This window comes from Poeciliopsis prolifica, unplaced genomic scaffold, assembly GCF_027474105.1.
Source record: "Poeciliopsis prolifica strain line A6 unplaced genomic scaffold, Auburn_PproV2 SCAFFOLD008, whole genome shotgun sequence".
Taxonomy (NCBI): domain Eukaryota; kingdom Metazoa; phylum Chordata; class Actinopteri; order Cyprinodontiformes; family Poeciliidae; genus Poeciliopsis; species Poeciliopsis prolifica.
The window spans coordinates 9,578,019-9,600,681 of record NW_026562383.1 but is presented as its reverse complement, the minus strand read 5'-3'; the positions used below and the strand labels follow the sequence as shown (position 1 = coordinate 9,600,681).

Genomic DNA, 22,663 nt, shown 5'->3' with positions numbered 1-22,663 from the left:
CTGGAACCCATGTTTCTTTTTTTGTAATCCAAAAATCTGATTCAAGTAATAATCTGACTTGAATTATTTTTGCTAACTCAGTCCTGATATATACATATAAATATATAAGAATAGGAAACTGGAAGAAGTGAGTAAAGGTCATTAGCAAAAAAGGTCAAAAAGGTCGATAACATCTTAAGTGACCAAACTCCTTTTGAAGTCACTGAGATAACCCATTTTAATTAATGCTATTATGCAGCACAGGAACTTAATTTTACAATCTTCTCATTTTCTATTTTATTCTGTTCAGCTCGTTAAATGTTTCTGTGAAGGATGATGAAGCTCCTACTTCATCAAAGTCGGTCCACAAATTCTGTTTCACGTCATTTATATTTCAGAAACTTGGATCTTGATGATCCTTTCAAGTTCTGGAGAAGTTTTCTGGGGACTGATATTACAAAAATACAACCTTTTGGAAGGTGTGCGTCTCATGTAAAACTATCACAACATATCAGCTAAATAACATTGCACAAGCAGCTGAACACGATGGATGCAGTACGATGCATCAGTGCTAATCTGCAGCTGCTTGGCCTGAACGACTACCAAAACATCATGAAGGACAATGTCCAGCCATCGGTTCAAATCCCTAAGCGCACTTTAAGTTATGCATCAGGACAGTAATCCATACAACACCAGAGTGTCTGTCTATCTGTCTGTAAACTCATTTTCTCAATTATTCAAGCAAACAAGGAATGAATAACTAAATAAAGCTTTCAGGTTAGCCTTGTCAAGTATGGACTTAACCATGACTGAGATAGAAAAATAAATGCTAATCTTTGTTTTCGTCGTTAAACTGGGATTCTTTTCTAAATCTTTTATTGAACTTGGATGCGTTTATATTACAAATACCATTTAGAGGACATAATAAGAAGAAAACAAATCAGGACCAGTTTAATATACAAAAGCCTTGCCATATTTTGAAGCCTCCATGAGTCCAGTAATATCTAAGAATCTGTATCCAGTCTCTGCTTCGACATCAAATCACACTCCACTGAAGTAACAAAGCATATTGTTTGACTAATCTGTTAATTGTTCAGTGTTTTATGTCACATCTTAACATCTATTCTTTTAATTGAAGTCCAAACCTAGTTTTAGTCTAGTGGAGCCATTTCTTGTCACATTATTGCAAAACTAAACATTCCTTAAACTTTGCCTATAAATGACCTAATGTTATCACATTATCTTAAAAACAAAAAACAAAAAAAAACGCTTTTTGTTGAAAAAATAATTTCAAAATTCCTTCAATGTGTTAGGAGGCACATTCAGACGAGCTACATCAGATGCCAACAAAGAAAAACATTTTAAGCTTATACCACTAGGTGGCAGCAAAGCGCCACAGTAAGAATTTGTGAAAGGAAAAATGAAAAGCCAAATGGTCAATTGCTTATTTCGTTTTATTTGTTTTGGTCAAAACACATCATTTTCATCCGCATTGGTTTTCACTCGCTGCACCATTTGTTCAAGTCATAACTTGGCTGTTTGATCTCAGGCTGATTGCAACGCGACCGGCAGACTCTCTGCATCTCTAAGATAAGCAGCAGAAGAAAGGCTCTGCATTGTGGCTCCAAGTAGTATAGTGCGTATGCATATGCTTCCAGGCATTTGATCAACATCTTCGATTAGATGTCCACTTAACAAGGCAGATCCCCACCACTATCTGCCTCGTAGCTGAGGGACGGTCCTGACTGCCCCGGACCCCTGCGTAAAGGTCACTCTGCAGAGGTTAAAGGTGATGCCGCACACACTCACAGACATATATAGAAATATATACATAATCTGAGAACTGTCCTCCTCCCATCTTCTCTGTCTACTCAGGTTCATCTCCATTCTCCATTACTCTTATTTTTCTTTCTCCATTCATCTTTTTTTTTGTCTCTCTTCCATTTGAAATTGATTGTCTCCACCATCACAAAGACACTTGGTTCCGATTGATTGATCGGTTGGTAAGCGATGAGGGAGAAGACGTTGACACTGAGCTCAGAAGGAGAAAGCAAATGACACCTCCTGCGTGATTCTGTTTCCTTCAATATCTCTTTGCGCAACAAAAGCACAATGAGGAAATCCACATGAGTTCAAAACAACCAAAACGCTGACACAAATTCATGTTTGCACCTGAAACAAAGAAATGTGCAAACACTTACACGCAAAGAGAAAGGAAAGTCACAAATATAAAACCTGAGACACACACATAAATACATGTACTTTATACAAATACACAAACAACACAAAAAGAGACAGAGGACTAACAAAGATTATCAAATGCAGCTATTGGGTCCCGTCCCCAGTTTCTCTCCCATATGTCTGCCTGAGCAGAGTTTATTCTGATTATTATATACGATTAAAATTCATGCAAAAAAAAAAATGAAAATAAAAAATATAATACAGTATTTTAGTAAATAGGAATATTATCTAAAAATGAAGTTTAGTAATCCAGTACAAAATTAATGTTATGTTTCACATAGATTCATTCCACACACTGAGGTGGACTGGAGACCAGTCCAGGGTTCACTTCGCGTCTCACCTTGTATCTGTCGCAAAAAGGCACCAAACCCAAGCCCCGCTATCCCCTGTGTACAAACATACACAGTTCTAAACAATGGATGAATGGATGGATTATTACACAGAGAGTGACGAATTTAAATTGTTAGGCTTTGTTCATTTTGTTAATTATTGCTTATTGCATTACATTACCCCAAATTGGTTTTCATTTAGAAAATTACAAGACACAGGAAAAAAACACAGAAATTTCTATCATTTGGAAATTACTCCAAAGAACTACTGTACAGTACATGTAGTCAGAACTTTGGGGCTTCTTTTGCATGGACTGCATCATCAATCCATTCAGGTAGGGCGATGTGGTTCTGCTAAAGTCATGTAGGTCAACATTAGTAGATGATGTCTGGTTCAGAAGTGGCTTACCAGAAGAAATGCAACAGTCGTGGCTCTTGTCCTGGTTACATCTGTGTGAGGTGAGTCTTGATGCACGGACTCCAGCTGCAGGTCACGCTTTCATTTTATGACAAAAAAAAATGCTTGTGCACATTTTTGAGCCATAGTTTTTTCTTCCACTCAACTTTTATAATCTGCTTGTGGACACGGACACAACAACCAGCTTCTTTAACCACCAATTACTCTCTACTGGGCATCTATTGAGACTCCAGTCTTCCAAATAAACATGCAGACTATGATATATCTGCAGTGAGAATCCACTTTTCATTTGTTGATTGTAATATTCTTATGTTCTCATATTTTCATTAACTGTAAGTAATAATCATTAAATTTAACAGAAATATATAACTCCGTATGTAATGAATTTATGTCATGAACTTTTCCAACTATATTTATGTGTTTTGATATGCTACTATCCCCCCCTATTGACAGGGGTTATTGTTGATTTGTCCTATTTTTTCATTTTTTTATTGGGGTTCATTTTTGAAACACACTGGATGCAATCTTCAAACAAAAATTCTGGCAAAAACTATCAACTTTCAAAAACTGATGCAAACAAAGGTTATTGTGTGATTCGTGTATTGTTTCTGCTCCCCGTTTTTGGTTTAATAATTCCTGTTTTTCTTGTCGTATACAAATGTGTTACACAAGTTATTCTCTCTAGGTCTTGCTTTTTTATAATAAAAGACAACAGTGCAAATCTACAAACAATAAATAAATTCAAACACATCAAATCATGTAGCTGCTTGAATTTCACACACTAAGAAAGTTGATAAGTAAAAAAAAAAAAACGAGAACAATCATTTTGCTGTGACTTTAATGTCACATTTGTTGCTAAACAGTGTTTGTATTGTTTCACTACATGAACCTTTACAAGAAAGATTTGAGGTATATCGAGATGAATTGTCAACACATGCCTGCCTTGTTGTAAAGCTACCCTGGTGGGAGGAACCAGCGAGGAGGATTCAGACGGGCAGCGAGCTTCACCGGTGGGTTTGAAAATTAAATTCCCTAATGAGACAGGAAAGTGGGTGGAAAATACTTTTGAAAAGTGGAATACACACACACACACACACACACACACACACACACACACGCACACCCCCATCCCCACACACACACACACACACACACACACACACACACACACTTGGACTTTGAAGTTTAGCCAGAATGTGTGTTGGGGAAGTGCTGCACGTTTTAGCTGAGGTAAAAATAAATTTAGTGACGCATTTTTGAATGAAAAGATAAAACATTTCGCTTGTCATCTTCTTAAAGAGACCAAGCTTTTGCATGTACTCCAAATTGTTCAAGAACAGCAGCTGATTTAATTTGGGTACCCCTTTTCAGACATTTTTGGTAATTTTGGTACAGCCAGTAAAGGGGTTAAAAACACACATCCATTTTCTGTACACCCTTCTCCCTAATGGGGTAAGGACCAGTGCTGGTGCCCATCTCCAGAGAACATTTCAGACGAGAGGCGGGGTACATCCCTGGAGAGGTTGCCAGTCTGTCACAGGACAGCATTCAAAAACCATTTCATGTAATAAATCCCTATTTGAAATGGCCAAGCAAACTTTGAATTTGTGTAGAATATGTTGACAAATGTGACATTTGCAAGTCAGAAAACCTTCTTGAATTTCTATCATAATTTAGAGCTTATTGAATCATTTCTGCTATCTGAGCAGGGAAAAGCAACATTGAACTTAGCATCTCCTTCAACATGTCGGACTGGGCTTAGGAAGGCTTCACAATACATAATCAGCCAGACCACTGTGGTGACTGCTGGTCTTTTTCATGAGGGCAAAGTTGCCAGGTAAGAAAACGATTATTTTTTGTGTCCTCTGTCATTCCAGAACCTCTGCAGATGTCAGCAGATCACAGTCAATCAATAACGTCTCCCTCCAATCGATCCTTCTGCATGTTCAGACGTGATCATCAGCTTCAGCTGCTGCCTTTTGTCTTAGTTCCTGAGTCAAATGAACAACAACAACAACTACAGCTTGGTTGTGTATCAGTGTTTTTAGCTTGCTTGCCATTCCTCACACAAAAACCATATAGTCTTTTTTTCTTTTTTTTTCTTTTTTTACATATTTTCCAATTTTCCATGAATAATCTATCTTTGATGAGTTTGTAAGCCTGTGGACAATTGAGAAGCAGCTCATCCAATGTGACATTTGCATTCAAACACTGACATAACAGAAGTGACATTCGTGCAGAACGTATTTTCTCAAAAACTTAATTTAATTGTCAGTACCCTGGGTTAATGTAAAGCAAGTTTGCAAAACTAGTCAAGCATGGAAAAGATAAATGTGAGTCAGTGGAACTCCCATTTATCACTGTATGAGTTTCACCCCAACTGAAATGCTGCTTGGTGCTTCACACAGCCTTGGGATGGATCTGGTGGCTCCTCTTTTGGATGGTGTGTGTACCCCAGTTATTTTAGAAATCTTTCCAATTATATATGAGAGAAAGATTAGAGCAGTGTCACCATCTGGTTGAAGGAACAAGGCACTCAACTCTTCCCACATAATAAACAACTGCTCTGTGGGATCTCTACACCACATTGGGGTTTTTTGCATGCATGTATATGTGTGTGTGTGTGTGTGTGTGTCGAAGGGGGAGTGTATGCATTTGTTTCTGCAAGTCCATGATCGTAACACACACAGTGGGCTTGATGCATCTTTGGTATCGGCGGCCGTGTCACAGTCTACCTGATTCTGCAACAAAGACCACGCACAGAAATGTTTTGATTCCTCCGTCTCATTGCCTCAGGTGTGAACTACAAATGTCTGTTTGTGGAGCAAATAGGCTCCACAAACTGTTAGGAAACCACGAGGCCATGAAGGAATATAATCCAATTATTTCTTTCGATCATCAGACGCTGGTGCCTCCACTGCCTTGCCCTTTTTCCTCCTCTCTGTACCTCCTCTCTTTTATGATTATCTCCCGCTTGAAGATGCTACACAACAAGTGGCTTTGCCCACAAAAGAAAATGTAAAAAGACACATAAAAAAATAAGCCAAAGAACACCAACAGCAGAGGAATGCAGCGACAGTCCAGTTCAAAGAGGATTAGAGATCAAGGAAGAGGTCCTTCACATCCAGATAGTCCACAGATATTCACAAATATGCACAGTCTTTTCCCTTGTGATATCCCTTCCTTGTCTGTGCATAGCATCAGTTTATGACATGTTGATTTGTCTTTTTTCTTTTCTCCTAATCTAAAAGTTGTTTTTTTTTCTTTTTTTTTTTACATTTTGTCAAGAAGGTGCATCTTTACATATAGTTTCAGCACAACATAGCACAATAGTCACAAGAGAGAAACCATGTGTCTATGGTACTAATTTTACCCGCATCAGTAGTTGAGGAGGAGGGAGAAATGAAAGAAAGACACGTCGAGGTTGGGAGGAGTCGAAGGAGAGTAGATAAATAGAGAATAGATAACACAGAGAGAAGGATGAAATCAAAAGATTATTTACAGTGTTTCATGTTCGTCTGTGTTGTTCTGAGGTATGGAGCGGGCAACGGGCCCGTAGTAGTGCTCGCAAATCGAAGGTTGTAATGACACAGAGCTTACAGGACGGGGCGTGCGCGACGAAGGAGCGGAGCTGTATCTGTTCTCTGATTATCATGAAAGAGGCAAACATCATTGGCACTCTGAATTCTGTATTTTGACATTTGACCTCTGTGTTTGGCCACTAGAACAGAGCTGACCCGTCCTCCGTCCCACCTGCACCCCACTGCACACCGGGAGCAAACCTTTTTCTCTCTTTCTTTTGGTTAAGTGTGTGGAGTGCCGTCCCCTCTTTGATTGTTCTCCTTTTGGTAACCTGAATATAACCTCTCATATGGCAGCATGGCCGCACAATGAGCACTTGGAAGCAAACATTCAAATAGTATCAAAGGGTGTGTTGTAAGAGCAATAATAGTATAGATCCATCATATAAGTGTGTGTTGAATTTAAACGGTAGGGTCAAAATGGTTCCTGTGGATGGAAACGAACTGCGCATGTTCTTAAAATGAACAGCAGGTGGCACTGTTACTTCTGTATAGATCAAATTAGGTTTATGCAGGGAAATTACACCTCCTGTCCCATAAAAACCTTGTGGACATTTTACACTGGCACCACCATGACACACACATGCTAATATGTTGGTCAAAGTGCCAAGACAAACAGTTTTACCTGACTATAAAAAACAAGTATCTTTGGCAAAAAGTATTTCTAAGGTAAAGATACAGCACCTAGCAAAGTAATGTTCCCCCTTGAAATTTTCCACATTTTATCATATTAAAATTTTAATTTGTATTAATTTCATTTGGGTTTAATGTTATGTTGTGATGTAATATACAAACACAAAGCATTTAAGTGAGTAATCTGTCTGCTTGACAATCAGGTCACAAATCTGGACTTTCTGGAGGAGTAGCAGATCATTGTTGATAGAGATTTATGCAAATTTAGGTTTAAAATTGTTTAAATTCACAGAAACTAGTTGGCCTACATGGATAACTGCTCTGCATGGCAGACATCCACCAAAAAATGGTGCATGCTGCATCATGCTGTGTGCATTCTTCTCTTTAGCAATGACGAGACAGCTGATTGGAGCTGATGGAAAAGTAAATGGAGTCACTTGGAGTCAAATGGAGAAACTGAGGAGGAGGTTATAAACAACTGTAGCCAGAGTTATAATGAAATGGTTTGGATGCATATTTCTGTGTTAAAATGGACCAGTCAAAGTCCAGATTGAAATCCAAATAAGAGTCTTTTGCAAGATTTCACGTATTCTCTCGGTGCGTTTGCAATTTGCAAAGAATAATATACAAACTTTGCTGATTCTACATGTGTAAAGCTTGTAGAGAAGACTGTCTGCTATAGTTGCAGTGATAGGTTCCTTCAAAGAGTCTTGATTAAGGAATCCTGAATGCAAATGCAAGTTGCACTTTTCAAACTTTCTGTGAACAATCTTTGAGTCCTTCCATAATTTCCCTATCTATCCACAATTATACAATACTTTTTGTTGGTCTACCACATCCATTTACAACGACATCCATTGAAGTTTGTGACATCAATATGAGAAATTGTGGAAAGGCTTGAAGGCTGTGAATAGTTTTGCAAGGTGCAGTGTATCCTTACAATGCCCAAATTATTCATAATTGATGCACAGAGAACCTGAATATGTCAGAGAATTATTACCATGACTACATCCAATCTGGTTTTGAATTTCAGGCAAACGCCTGAATACACAGGCTGAATTTCATTTCATCCCTTGTCCCCCATTCCTCACCATTAACCTTATTATTCCAATAAGAATGGCCTTCAAATGGTTTATGCGAATTAGGGGAAGAACAAAGGGACATTTTTCAATTACAAATTTGGAAATGGAGTAGAAACTGTTCTTCCAAATCCACTAAAAACATTCAGTTAACATAATTATAATGGCACAGTAACCAACTGAATGATTAAACTCTGTTAATGGGACAGTAAAGACACTGGAGGGTGTTTTTCATCATTTGAAAAACTTCAAATTATGGCCAAGTTGGAGTTTATATATATATATAATGTCACTGTCAATTGTTGCTCAAAGCTAATACAACACAATATTCCAGAGCTTATATTCGAGCGACAATTAAAATGTCTAATTTGATGACTACATAAACTACTGTTCCCCCACACCCCCCAAAAAACAAATCGTTTTAAATGTCTTCATTTGACATTAACTGTCACTGTGATGTCTAGTTTGCTGAAGTTACATTCCTTTCCTAAAAAGTACATTTTCTTAATTGTTTAAAGACATCATTAATATATCAGATTTACTTTTCACTTGGAATCAGTGGGGACTGGTGATGTATCAGCAGCGTCTCATTTTGCAATGAGATTTGTTGACCACTACCTACATTAAGTGGAAAAGGGATGGGAAGAGGGGGAGGGCGTCCCTCCCCCTCTTCCCATCTTCCCCCAACCTTTGGAAATGTGATTCAGCCAAAGTCTTCCATGATGGAGGATGTATTCCCCTCCCATTGTACGACTTACATACAAAACTACACTTTTGTGCAGATACATTTTCTTTGGTTTTGATGTGGAAACTCGTTTAAAGCTACATATTCTTTGGTTGGAGGGCATTAGTTTTAAAATGCAAGTTAGAATGATAAAAATTTAAGTTAACCACATAGAACTGAAAGTATCTGATTCACCTGTTCCAGTGCAGAAGAGGAAATGAGATCAGATGAGAGCGCTGCACACTCAGCTACTGTGCAGTAGGCTATAGCAGTTTTTAAACACTGTTTGGCTTATAAAAAAAAGAAGAAGAAACAAAAGATATCAGTTCAACCATGCGTCCTGCAGCCGTCAGGCTTTGGAGAACGTATTTGCAGACGACGTGCCCGGTTGGATCGGGGACGCGCTGTTGGTGCCGCCGCTGCTGTTGTTTCCGTGGGGAACATGGCCGTGGCTGTGCGCGCCATGACAGTGCTCCTCTGCGTCCCAGCGCTCCGGGCAGCGGCGACGTGAGTTCATGAAGAAGTTGGAGACGGTGGAGAGCTCCAGGCCCAGCTGCTGAGAGATGGTGAGCTGCATCTCCTTGGAGGGGCGGCGGTTCTCTCTGAAGATGGCCACAAGGGTGCGACGCTGCAGGTCTGTGAAGACCAGCCGCTGCTTCTTTGGCACCTGGCTGCGCTCCCGTCCCCGGTCCTCCTCCTTGCGCTTACATGCTGTTTGTAGAAAGAGAAGGGCCGCATTAAAAAATAAAAAAAATACATGGCTAAATACAATGATAAGTTTGCAGAGGAGCACAGAAAATAAGTCAAATCAAAAAGCGTAAAAGTATACTGGTGAAATATATTGATCAGTTTGTTGGATCACTATATTTTTTTAATAATGCATTTACTTTTTCTTCAATGAATTGCTGTTTTGATGAAACACTACAGGGTTTCAGTCACCATCAAAATTTCTTCAGAAATGTTTTCTAGTTGCTAACATCATTATTTATGTGTGAACATTACTTTAACACAACAACAACAAATTACCCACAAAATGTTGCAATGAATTAACATTTCATGTGCATTTTGCTCAGTTCCAGGCAACATCTGCAGTTACTAAGAAAAACAGAAAATATCACTCTGTACACTTGGAAATGTAAGTCAAAACCATTTACTTGCAGTAAATATTCCTGACCTACAGGTGTAAAACAATGTTTTTTTATAAGTTTATAGCCAGCAATTTATTTTCTAATAACTGCAGAGTCATGGGATATCAACTGCTATATATTTTAAGCATTTATTTTTGTTTTGATGATTGTGACTGACAGTTCAATTCATGAGAAAATTTGAGTATTGATTAACACCGAGCAAAAGTATCTTCAATGCAGAAATGTTACTGTATGATTGCATTAAACACAATTGGCAAAAAATAGGAAAGTTTAGTCATTATGTGGACAGTTGCACCATCCACAAGGAGGGTAAGTCATGAAATGTATTTGTTGAAGAAACTGATTCGTCACGGTATGCAGACATATTGATGTAAAGTTCAGTGGAAGAAAAAAGTGTGACTGAAATTGTGCCCAATAAGAAATTTGGCGCACACTGTGGTTGCAGTCAGTGCTTCGACTTTTGCATTTCTTATGCTGAGTCACTTCTCAGCTATAGACACTATTTGAAGCGTCTAATTCTGTCTATATGGGTAAAAGGACAAAACTGTTCATTGTTTTAATTCGGAAAGCAAGAGAAAGACAGAATCTATGTTAGCTGGGGGGGAAAGTTTCCAGGCAGAGAAGACTTGGATTGTTTTTTTAATGGTGTAGCTACACTGTGCTTTACCAAGTCAGCGCAGCCATCTAGCAGGGGATTAAAAAGTACATTAATTGTATAACCATTCAGTGATAAATTACAGAATACACCAACTTCATTTTTTGAGTGAGGTGTAGCTTTAGGTTGAGACACATTTTGCAATTTGCGCCACCAAAAATAAAGCAAACCTTCTCTTTCAGGAGAGAGGGTTATGGATTTGTCTGGAGTGTTTTGACCGCGCGTCTGCGTGACTGTGCTCGTGTGCGTCTTGCTGAAACCGGAGGAGCGTGATGTGAAATGCTGACAAAGAGAAGCGGAGAGCCGCGCTGCCTGGATGCACCGTCAGTGGTGCAGGGCTCGGCTCTGGCTGTGGAGACTGGAGGGAGTCTGTTCTGTTCTGCTGCCCTAAAAAGCTGCAATGATCGATTTTCCGCGGTTTTCTCCTGGCCACGTGGTCCAGTAATCAGGGCTCCCTTCCCCACCCGATCGATCCGCATCGATCCGCGAGAGCGAGGTGCATGAAAGTGTGTTGGAGAGTGTGTCTGCGTGTGTGCGCGCTTGTGTGCGTGTGTGTGCGTGTGTGTAGGTGAGGAGAGTGCGCGTGCGTGGGCGCGCTTTTGTGACAGACAGATGAGAAGAAATTGTTTATCTGTGGAGGAACAAAGGAGGTGAGGCGGGAAAAGAGTGGCAGCCATCCAGTCTGGGAGCCCTCAAACGAGCCACTGGATATAATAATAATAATAATAATAATAATAATAATAATAATAATAATAATAATAATAATAATAATAATAATAATAAATATGAAATGTTCACAAGAGATGAAGTTCTCGGGTTCAGGAAGGATCCCAGGTTAGGATGCTTGTGTGCACATGAGGAAAATAGCAAAGGAGGAGAGGATTAAAGGGGTAAGAAGTGAGGTTGGCTGCAGTGTGGAGGTGGTGTATGCAAATGATTGATGACTTTAAAGCCGGTTAAAACAACGGCAGAAAACAGATTTGACTGTGAGACCGAGATCAATGTAAATGTGCACATGCATACCTCACCTGTGTGTGTGTGTGTGTGTGTGTGTGTGTGTGTGTGTGTGTGTGTGTGTGTGTGTGTGTGTGTGTGTGTGTGTGTGTGTGTGTGTGTGTGTGTGTGTGTGTGTTATTGTTCCTGCTGTGTTACCGCAAGCGAAGCATAATTACAGAAATATTTCCCCTCAGCAGGAAGCAGCTACAGTAGCCTGCATGTTCCTCCGCGTGCCAGAGCCTCCTACTCGACTGGTTTCCTCTGGTTATTTTTCCTCGATTGTTTTAATTTGCTCCCAGATTGATAGCCCCCCGTATTGATTGATCCTCACTTCAGAACCATTTCATGGAACATTTATTCAATTGGTTCAGGCCCGGCCGCGCCAGAATCTCCTCCAGCCTCTCCCTAAGTGCTGTCTCAACCCAAACTCAATACTCTCTAATGTAATGACTGAATTCTAGTGCTAATATAGTGATAATTTAATATGTAATGTCTGTTTGTGAAGAAATTGTGCTACAGGCCATTTTACAATGCCAACACCACTCGAGTTTTCCTCCATCAGCCAAGGAGAGCAGCTGGGAGGCCTGTGGTGGGAGCAGCCACTGCAGCCATGTTCATAACTAAGCCAAACTCAGGAATTAGCGCAAGATTGGGGGCTAGTCAGAGCATATTTCAGATAATCAATAGGTTCCATTTCAAATGAGACTCCTTCAGCCTCTGAGCAAGCAGTGTATGGGATCACAGTGCGGACGGGGGGGCAGCTCATTACAGGGACCTCTCTTGAGACAGAACCAAACGGTTATAGGCTATCTTTAGCTTCCTTGTTACCAAATCAGCTTCTTTGAAGAGACAAGAGGCAGTCTCATGTGGCTCTCGCTCTCATGTTCTCTCCTTTATAATGTCCAAGAGTCAACAATGCCAACGATTTCAGGCAACAGCCACTTCAGTCTGATCACAAGCTCCTGCTGATCCACTCATCACTCAGCGTGGACTTAAGCAGCGAGACTTTATGGCTCAGTGTTATTGGCTTGTGGTGTTTTTGCTCTGTCTTTCAAGCGAGGCCATTGTCGTTCAGCTGCATTCCCCTAGCATGGGGAAACTGTGTCTAAACAAAGCGGCATTGTGGGTAGGAAATGGAAGGTGAGAAGACGTCAACAAAGACACATTTACTGATTTCTGACTTGTGACTGAAGAGTTACATTCGGGTTGGTCAAATGGGCTAATCAAACCTGGACATCTTTGTTTATCCTGACTTTGAGTGGAGCTATGTGGACAAAAAAAAAAATCAAAATTTCAACATGGTTTTCTAGGCCAAATAAAGAAAAGAGCTGAAGTTATATCTAACTTAGTGATCGACAATGAGTAAGCCGCAGGTTTACGGGACAACAACACGCATCGTCATGCTCGGCCACCACCACCCCATCCTATGACAGTCTTAAATCGCAAGGTACCTAATTTCAACATAAAATTGATTAAGGTAAGCTTCAGTGAGTGATAATTTAATTTAATTATCTGAGTTTTGACTTTTGGTTTTGGTGTGCCACATTCAAGTAAGTGACCGCCATCAAACTTTATGAAAATGTTAGAGACATTTCTGCCTCCACTAACATGGACTACGGAATATGACTATACTTTAATCCAGTTAGTTAGTTAGTTAGTTAGTTAGTTAGTTAGTTAGTTAGTTAGTTAGTTAGTTAGTTAGTTAGTTAGTTAGTTAGTTAGTTAGTTAGTTAGTTGGTTTAAATTAAATTAAAAAGTTATACTTTTAAGATATTTTCTTATTGCAGGTTGTGAGACATTAATGTAGCTCAAGCCTTAATGTAAATGTGTGCGCTGTGTCTTTTAAATAGTTTTAAAACTGCACATCAGACTCACAGATCCACATCTTTGAAGAGAAGAAAGTGGCTGTCAAATAAGAAGAAACATTTTCTTGACAAAAGTCGTACTTTCTTAATCATACTCTGTTTCATGCGTAACCTGCTTGAACATATGCTAAAGGAACATGTCTAGTTGTCAAAAATGTGACTGGTTTGATTTTCAGTGTCATAAAATGTTTTAAACTTGACACACACACAAAAAAAACAACAACAAATCTACATATTAAAGTGACACTTTACTGATGTAAAGTTCTTATTTACACTGGTTTTGCTCCTTTGAAGGGATTAAATGAGGTATGAACTTTGCTCAAATAACTTAATTTCTCCCTGTGGATATAGGCGTTAAACAACAGAAGAGAGAAACGTGATGGTATTTGTTTTGTTTTCCAGAAAGTAAAAAAGTGCATGAACAATTTGAATCAATGTAGGAATGTGGCGTGTGGAGACACCTTTCCACGTTGACTTGTTTTGGGAAAAAAGTGCAGAAACACAGATGGCATCCCAAGATTTCAGGGCCACCAAACAGAGAGAGGAAAGCCAATAAGTGGAAGAGAGCCAAACTTTAGAGGCTACATTTACCCTCAAAAGCAGCAGCCTGAACACTAATTATTGATGTATACATGTAGCATCAGTTTAATATGTGGAGAAAGTGTGTGAACTGCACAATGTGTGTGAGTGCTGGTGGGCCGTGCGGGGCAGACGGTGAACTAACCGCACCGTGCTGCTGCTAGTCGACGCCTGGACCGACGGATGAGATCGGGCTTTGTGTGCGGTGAGACGGGCCCTCTCCCGCCCTGGACGGACTACTGCGGGTGAGAAACAGTTTGGTGTCAATCACTCTCTGTCACACCCCCTCCCCCTCAGATATACGATTATTGATTGTATCGATCATGTGCATGTGGGCCTATCCATTGATGGGAGTTAAAACGCCTCAGTGTCTGCTCTCCCCTCTCCCATCGTTATAGGAGCCGTGGAACAGCGCGCCTCCCCAGCCCCCCACCCTCCTCCTTAAGCTCCGATAATTGATCAGAATTGGTTTATCTGTTAGCTGTCATGTGTTTCTCGGTGAAAATCCCACGTTTTCCTGTTTAAACGAGTGACTGGCAGCTCAGCAGCACATCAGTTATTGGCTTCCGGGAAGGAGGGAGGGAGGGAGGCTTTCCGTGGAGATTTGCGCGACCACCCATACCGCCACTTTTAAATGACACGCCTTAGAAATGTCTTAGGAGATGTAAATAAAAATAAAAAAAATTGTTATTTTTCAATTGAAAACGAAAAGAAAAAAGAGAAGCAAAACATGTAGTTTAAATTGGAGTTTATACTAATTATATAGTAAATTATGACTGACCTTATTGACAAACTAGGCTATAAGATATTTTGTGTATTTACATATATATATATTAGCACCTTAAAATGATCCTGTTATGTTTTTATCTAATATAAATTGAAGCTCGTGTTTTCTTGAAAACGTGAATAATCACTGGACGTGGGTATCTTTTTATATTATATAATAAAACTCCTCATAATTACTAACCCCAGACAAACATGTTCAAGCTATTCATAGCAGGCCCTCGTCCTTTCCAAAAAAGAAAAAAAAAAAGAAAAGAAAAAACCTGGACTTTGTTTTTCTACGCATTTGATCGACCATAACTTTTTTTTTTTTATCTACATTTAAATACAAGTCGTCCCGGTTATGTAGTCAAAATTTTTCACCCGCTTTTCATTAAACTATTTCATCTTATTTGTACAAGAGAAATAATCGCCTTCCGGGTGGCTGAACGTTTGCACTAATTTAGAGAGCAGTCCGAAAAAACACACCTGGAAATACGCGGTATGTTCCTTTAACACTGAAACACCGCGCAAAATAAAATGCGTAAATTATGATCCGCTTTCAAGCACAGCCTATTTTCTTTTTCGAGTTCTTATTCGTTTCTCATTTCAAATTGTTTGACTTTGTTCTCGTCAGGAATGCGTCCCTTTTACGCGGGGAATTGACGCGTAATGTGCGACGTCGGCGCAGGTTTCAGGTTGAAGAACCTTAAAAGTAGCCATTCAAAGGCGCAGGACGCACAGAATGGACCGAATTGCAGAAGTATGAGGTGAAAGGGAGCTGTCCGTTCAGCACCACAAAGTGGCATCTGACGAGACTTTTATTTAGTAATTAAAAAAAAAACAATAATTATGTAGATATATTAAATACCCATGAAATTCTCTGGTTTGGTAGTTTAAGCAAGGAGAATTAAAATGCATTTCACTCTTTTTTGTTCTTTTTTTTCCTTTTTGTACATGTTATAACCTGATTTTGGTGATACATGTACCAATACATTCACACCCTTAAAATTGCATCATAGTTTTTTTTACCCTAAATTACGTCATGACACAATAACAATTTTTCTGATGGCTTGCAAGCAGAGAAGTGAGAGAAATGCCTTTTTAAATATTTTTGTCTTGAAAAATACACTAATACACAATACTATATTTGTACAGTTTGTTTTCCCTGAGCAGTCTAAATGTATTACATCTATATATTATACACGTACTTGAAGATACGTTGCTTTGCTTTTTTTAATTTTTTTTTCATTTTATCGCCAAGCTAAAGGATTCTGCTACATCCACTTTCTTTCAAACTGAGGGCTAACATATTTTACTCCGGTTTGTCGGACACTGAATGTGCAAAATCTTGGTTACAGAGTAAGATGACCAGAAAGCAGACGTGAATTGAGGCCGAGAAAAGGACGCAAGGAAAGCAAGGAAGGAAAGAGAGAAAGAATATGAGAGACCCGAGGAGAGCAGAAGAGAGAAAATCAATACCGATTCAGAGTGAGTCAGATAAGCCTGAACAATGTATAGTGCAGACACACTCTATAACCCAGTCACACACACACACATGCATGTGCATGTGGAGGAACTCACGCAGACACACTGAGAAGAGCATGCTCAGTAAAATGTGCTCTAGGCCTCCATAAAGATGCATTACAAACCCCATAAAGCATACCCACCTTTAAAATCAAATGACATCACAACCTTGGATTGTTCAGAGGATTCGCTGACACGAGCAGAAAGCGCTCATTAATAGGTGTCGATAGGTAGCTAGATGCTCTGATGCCCTTTGTCTACTGTAAGATTCTCTTTGGACAAGATCCTCTTGTGATTGGTTGAAAAGAAAAAAGTCTCGTTTTGTGCTGTGAACCCCTGTCTGCGGCTTCATTCAGCAGTAGAAGTCGAGACCCTGCTGGCTGGTACCGAGCTTGTACTATTGATATTTCTCAGTATGTTTGGGTTGTAAACAGCGTTTTTTGAAAACCACTTACACACCCCGTCCTGTGATGTTTGGGAAGTGGGACTGGTGTGTGTGTGGTCCTCAGCTGTTAACCACAAATTTTACTTTGCTTACCAAGAAGATGCTGTTACAAGCGCTCACACCACCACTCTCCTGCCTCTCTCCCTCTCGCTCTCCCTCTCTTTCTCTTGCTTTCGTCTCCCTTATACTTATCAATTATTAAGGCTGGTATTGATCCTTTCACTAGCTTGCCTCTATCTGACTGTTCACACAAAGCCCAAACCTGCCGGCCCTCTCTCAATCAATGGCATCTTCTGGCTCCTGCATGAGGCTTCTTCTTCTTCTTCTTTTTCTTCTTCTTCTTCTTCTCCTCCTTCTTCTTCTTTTTCCCATGTCAGTTTTGCTTTTCTCGCTTTTGGACTTAAGACATGTTGACTGAAGTTTTGTTCATTTCAATTTTGTTCCATTTGGATTCCTCTGGAAAAAAAACACTTGCATCAATATTTCATAGCACAAGTACATTTGACCGGCGATAAAAAGAGAGGGCAAAGATGCCTCTGCACATCGTTTGACTTGAAGAATTTATCCTCATTTTTTGTTTGCCCTCCAGGTCAGTATCCCAAGCCAAATGACCTGCCTGCCTGTTGCTGGGCTAAACAGAGAAAGATTAGTGATATTTTTTGTCATGTGCTGCAGAGAGGGTAAGCACAGGGGAGTGGGAGAGAAGGGGGTTGGGATAGGGAATGGGCCTTATTGATCTCCTATGTGCAAAGCCAGGCAAACACTGAAAGGACAGAGCAACACTATTAATGACACTCAAACCCTCAGCTACTAATCCTGATCTATCTATCTATCTATCTATCTATCTATCTATCTATCTATCTATCTATCTATCTATCTATCTATCTATCTATCTATCTATCTATCTATCTATCTATCTATCTATCTATCTATCTATCTATCTATCTATCTATCTATCTATCTATCTATCTATCTATCTATCTATCTATCTATCTATCTATCTATCTATCTATCTATCTTTAAACTTTTTATTATGACACAAATAGGAGGAATACAATCTGAAACCAATCCCAATGCCGACATCGTCCCCAGATTTATACTTCTAGCAACCTCCTGCTGGATGTGCAGTCTGTTCTGATGAAATATTGATTGAAAACTGAGGTTGGAATCTGTAACATGGACTAGTAGTATAAACAACAAAACAGAGAATATAGACCTTTTTTCTTTAAAAAAAAAAAAAACCCTCATGGCGGATAAAATTTATATGCAACACACTGTTTTCCCATGGAATTGTGTAAAATTAACACTAACACAGCAGATAGATAGATAGATAGATAGATAGATAGATAGATAGATAGATAGATAGATAGATAGATAGATAGATAGATAGAGATAGATAGATAGATAGATAGATAGATAGATAGATAGATAGAGATAGATAGATAGATAGATAGATAGATAGATAGATAGATAGATAGATAGAGATAGATAGATAGATAGATAGATAGATAGATAGATAGATAGATAGATAGATAGATAGATAGATAGATAGATAGATAGATAGATAGATAGATAGATAGATAGATAGATAGATAGATAGATAGATAGATAGATAGATAGATAGATAGATAGATAGATAGATAGATAGATAGATAGATAGATAGATAGATAGATAGATAGATAGATAGATAGATAGACAGATAGATAGATAGATAGATAGATAGATAGATAGATAGATAGATAGATAGATAGATAGATAGATAGATAGATAGATAGATAGATAGATAGATAGATAGATAGATTATTATGATTCACCTCCTGTAACCTGGCTGCAACCCCAAACATTCCTATAGATATTAGTAGGATAACAGAATGAATATCTTGTCCTAGCTTTTGATTTTTATGTGCCACCCAAAGTTCATCAGTGGCCCCCATCTCGTATCCAATTGACCTCTTTCTGGATGAGCCCCTTCTCAGCGTTTCTTTACACCATTGGTGACTTGAATCCCTAAATTATATTTTAAAATATTCTACATAACAACTTGAATGGTAATCTACCTGGTCTTTTGCTCTAATATTTACTTTCCTGCTATTTGAAAAGCAGGAGAGGACCGTGTGGTTATTGCATCTTTCAGTGGTGTTACGGGTATTGATCGGTGAGCCACATTTAAAAAGGAGAGTGGGAACTGGCGTATTGATCAGGCAACCCAGGGTCACCCCGCTTCTGCCGGCGCAACTTGTTGGACCCTGTAGACGAACCGCCGCTTGGTGGTGAGAAACAGGCGTCATGGGAGTATATTCACTTCGACGTGATTGTGAACATCTGGGATTAAATATTTCGATCAAAAGTATAGATTAAATTTTACTTTACAACAGCGTGTCTGAATGTCAGTGTCCTCAAAGCTGTTACTGAAATATGAAGTCCATAAGGAGTCAAAATGCTCTTGTCTGTTTCTACATTAGATTAAGTTTTCTTCTATCTTTTTCGCCCCTTTGCAAATTCCTTTCTCAAATGAGTCCATTCCTGCTTCCATTTCATGTCAGCAGACAAGCCTCTCCATAAGCTTTGAACAATTGCAAAAGTTCACTTTTTGTTGAACTTAGAAATTTGAATGCATTCGAGTCTTGATCAACCTTGAAAGATCTTAAATCAATATTAACTCAATATTACTGTAAAGAATTTACTGAAACCCAACTTTCATTAACATTTTTACCACTTAACTCTTAATTAGTTGGTGTGATCAGATAAAGAGTTCTGATCCAACAAGATGAACTATGACGGGTATTCTGCTGGTAAAATTATTTTTATTCGATTCCTTCCTGCTCATATTAATTTTCTTGTGGCAGACAGAGTAAGTTATAGTAAGTTTAAATCCCCGGTTGCCAAAGGTTATGCAAAACTTCTAAAAACAATAAAAGGACAAAATGACTAAACACTTTATAGCAGGAAGAAGTCAGTAAGAAGCGACTTTCAGAAAACCACAAAGTATTCTAAAAAAGTTAAGTAGAAAACCACTAAAATAATAAAAGTACCAAGTAGAAAAAGGGCAAAACGTCGCGTGGCAAACTTCAGACCCCATAAGGCGGGCACAAATCGACCGTAACTACAAAGGCACGAAACGACAAAGGGGCGAAATGACCAGTGTTTTTTTCCCCCCCAGCTTCAATCAATGAGCAGTGGAGCTGTCCCTGGTGCTGAGTCTTTTAGGACCCGTGAAGCTCTTTTTAAACAACCTACGTGTGTCTACAATGACGGTGTGATGTCCCGTTGTTTGAAACATGGATGTTGTGAAATAATTGCCTCACCGGCCAGCCGCAGGGCAGACATCCGCTGAAACTCGGGCTCCTGCAGCCACTTCCACATCCTCCTGAACGTCTCCCGGCCCGACTTGAGCTTACTCCACGGTTTGGGGTTCCGCAGCAGGTCCGACAGGGTGCCCTGCGACCGGCTCAAGATCCGCTGGGCAAAAATCGCCTGCGGGATAGAGTAGCGCTTCAACTCGGCCGTTATCCTCTGAGCTACCTCCTTCGTGTTGATTTCCTCCGCCTGTATGCCCGAACCTGACACTCCCTGACCGGCGACGTGACCGTGCCTCTCCCGATCGGCCATCATCACGGAACCGTTTGCCTGGGAATGAAGGTGGCTGTGCGGGTGGTGGTGCATCCCATTGAGGTTGGAGATCAAGCCGTGGCCGTGTCCACCCAAACTTCTGGCCAGGTGCTCCTGGTCGCTTCGGGACAGCATGGAGGCGTGAGACTCAAACCCTGACACCGGCGACAGCATCTTGGTGTCGGTGGAGAGGTGCGTGCTGGGACCGTAGGCGGAGAGCGACTGCTGGGAGTTGTGCAGAGAACCGAGCCCGCCGGATAAGGGAGACAACGATCCATGACCCATACCAGTGACGGACATCTCTTTTGGGTAGTGACTGTACAGGTTGCCCATGGACGTCAGCCCCCGGTGGTCCTCCCGCATCAGCGTGAAGCTCCCGCTGACGTTCCCGGCGGACAGCCGTTGGTGGGCGGCAGGGTGGTGGTGCGAGTGCGGGTGGTGAAACTTATCCGCCACGGTGGATATCGGAGGTAGATGCTGCAGAGGGGTCAGCGTGGTGTATGTGTTACTAAGGCTCATCCCGGTCTCGCACATGCTGATGGACGAATGGAGGTGCCCCGACAAGGCGGACGGGTCCGTCCGGTAGTCCCCGCCGGACCCTTCGAGAAGTGAGGCCATGCCGGACACCATGGTCGGTCGCCCACCCGGAGCGTGCGAGACCAGGTTCCGGGGTGTGGAGCTCGAGGACGGGGACGGCCGAGCGTGCGGAGAGTTCATGAGGTCCCCTGGTTGGGAATGCGACGAGACACTGTGTAAGTTGTCCATGGTGAGCTCCATTGCTGAAGGAGAGTGTGTTCCCTTCTCCCACCCTCCCACCCGCACCCCACTGCCTTTCACTCCGGCTGTTCTCTCACTCGTGTGCTCTCTTGCCTTCTTTTCTTAGCCCTCCCGAAGAAATAAAACGATCAATCCATTCGAACGCGAATCCATTGATTGAAATTCGCCGATTGATCCGGAGCTGCGAAGAGACCGGTTCCGTTCCGTGCAGAACCGACGGGCTCTGAGTGCATTCGTGTGCTTTGGAGCTCTCTCGGGCTGGATCTCATCTCTGGTCCGACAGCGCTCTCACTCAGAGCGTATCAGAGGAAAGGGTGCGCGTCTCCGTGGATTTATAACGTGGCACGCGCACGAGCAGAGGCTCAAGCTGCCTCGCAGCGCTGGAGGAAGCTGCGAAACACGATGAAGTTTTCATCGTAGAGTCTGCGACATGAGATGTACCCTTATTTTAAATATTAATATTATTACAAATTAGATTTTTTTTTTTAACATTGCACACATCACTTTCACCATCAGTGCACGGAGCATGTTCTGACGCGGACTTCTTGTTTATGATTTGCTTTTCATTTTACTTTATTTATTTTTTCAAATCCAGTCTTTTCAGTTTCTTTTACTGATGAGACTTTGTTTTCCCACGGACTGTATGGTTTTGCATTTATGCGCTCAGTGATAAACCTGATCGAAGTATTGACTGACAGAGATTAATGACGGGGCGCGCGGGCCGGTTGGCGGGCAGAGGGAGGGGCGAGGGGCCAGGAGGTCACAAAGTTAGGATCCCCTACGCTTCCACTGGTGCAGACCAATGAGAAACCAGCCAGCCCCGCTGATTCTGACCGAGAGAAGGTCACTAAATTTAGGGCAGGATAGTGTCTCCAGAAAACAACCAGAGGATCTGTGAAATACTTTCACATTGTGAGGCAATAACACGGGATGTGAAATGCGATAGTGCAAGATTTGGAGTTTCGCTGCATGCAATACTGCTACTACTACTACTACTACTACTACTACTACTACTATTACTACTACTACTACTACTACTACTACTACTACTATAATAATAATAATAATAATAATAATAATAATAATAATAATAATAATAGGAAAATAAATAAATGATTTGCTCTGTAAATTCACAGTCAAACAGCACAGATGTCTTAAAATCCGTCTAATTCTAATTCTAATCCGCCTAAAACTCGTTTATTGCGTTTGTGTGTGTGTGTGTGTGTGTGTGTGTTTGTGTGTGTGTGTGTGTGTGTGTGTGTGTGTGTGTGTGTGTGTGTGTGTGTGTGTGTGTGTGTGTGTGTGTGTGTGTGTG

General features: G+C 40.6%; 1 protein-coding gene across 2 annotated transcripts; it reads right to left on the bottom strand.

Moving 5' to 3' along the window:
- Nucleotides 1-9,333: 9,333 nt before the first annotated feature.
- On the bottom strand, nt 9,334-21,348 carry onecut3b (one cut homeobox 3b). Of its 2 annotated transcripts, XM_055033450.1 has the most exons (3): nt 20,268-21,348; nt 9,443-9,695; nt 9,334-9,388 (listed from the first exon to the last, which is right to left on the bottom strand). In XM_055033450.1, the coding sequence occupies exons 1-3, from the start codon at nt 21,346-21,348 to the stop codon at nt 9,334-9,336; spliced, it is 1,389 nt and encodes a 462-aa protein (XP_054889425.1). The 2 variants fall into 2 exon arrangements, with proteins under 2 accessions (XP_054889425.1, XP_054889424.1); XM_055033449.1 differs by having other exon boundaries at nt 9,334-9,695.
- Between the last annotated feature and the right edge of the window lie 1,315 nt (nt 21,349-22,663).

Excerpts from the sequence above, each read along its gene's own strand:
- onecut3b (XM_055033449.1), bottom strand. The coding sequence starts at position 21,348 with ATGGAGCTCACCATGGACAACTTACACAGTGTCTCGTCGCATTCCCAA. Across the intron at positions 9,696-20,267 it reads GTCTGCCCTGCGGCTGGCCG|CATGTAAGCGCAAGGAGGAG; the intron begins GTGAGGCAATTA and ends TTCTACAAACAG.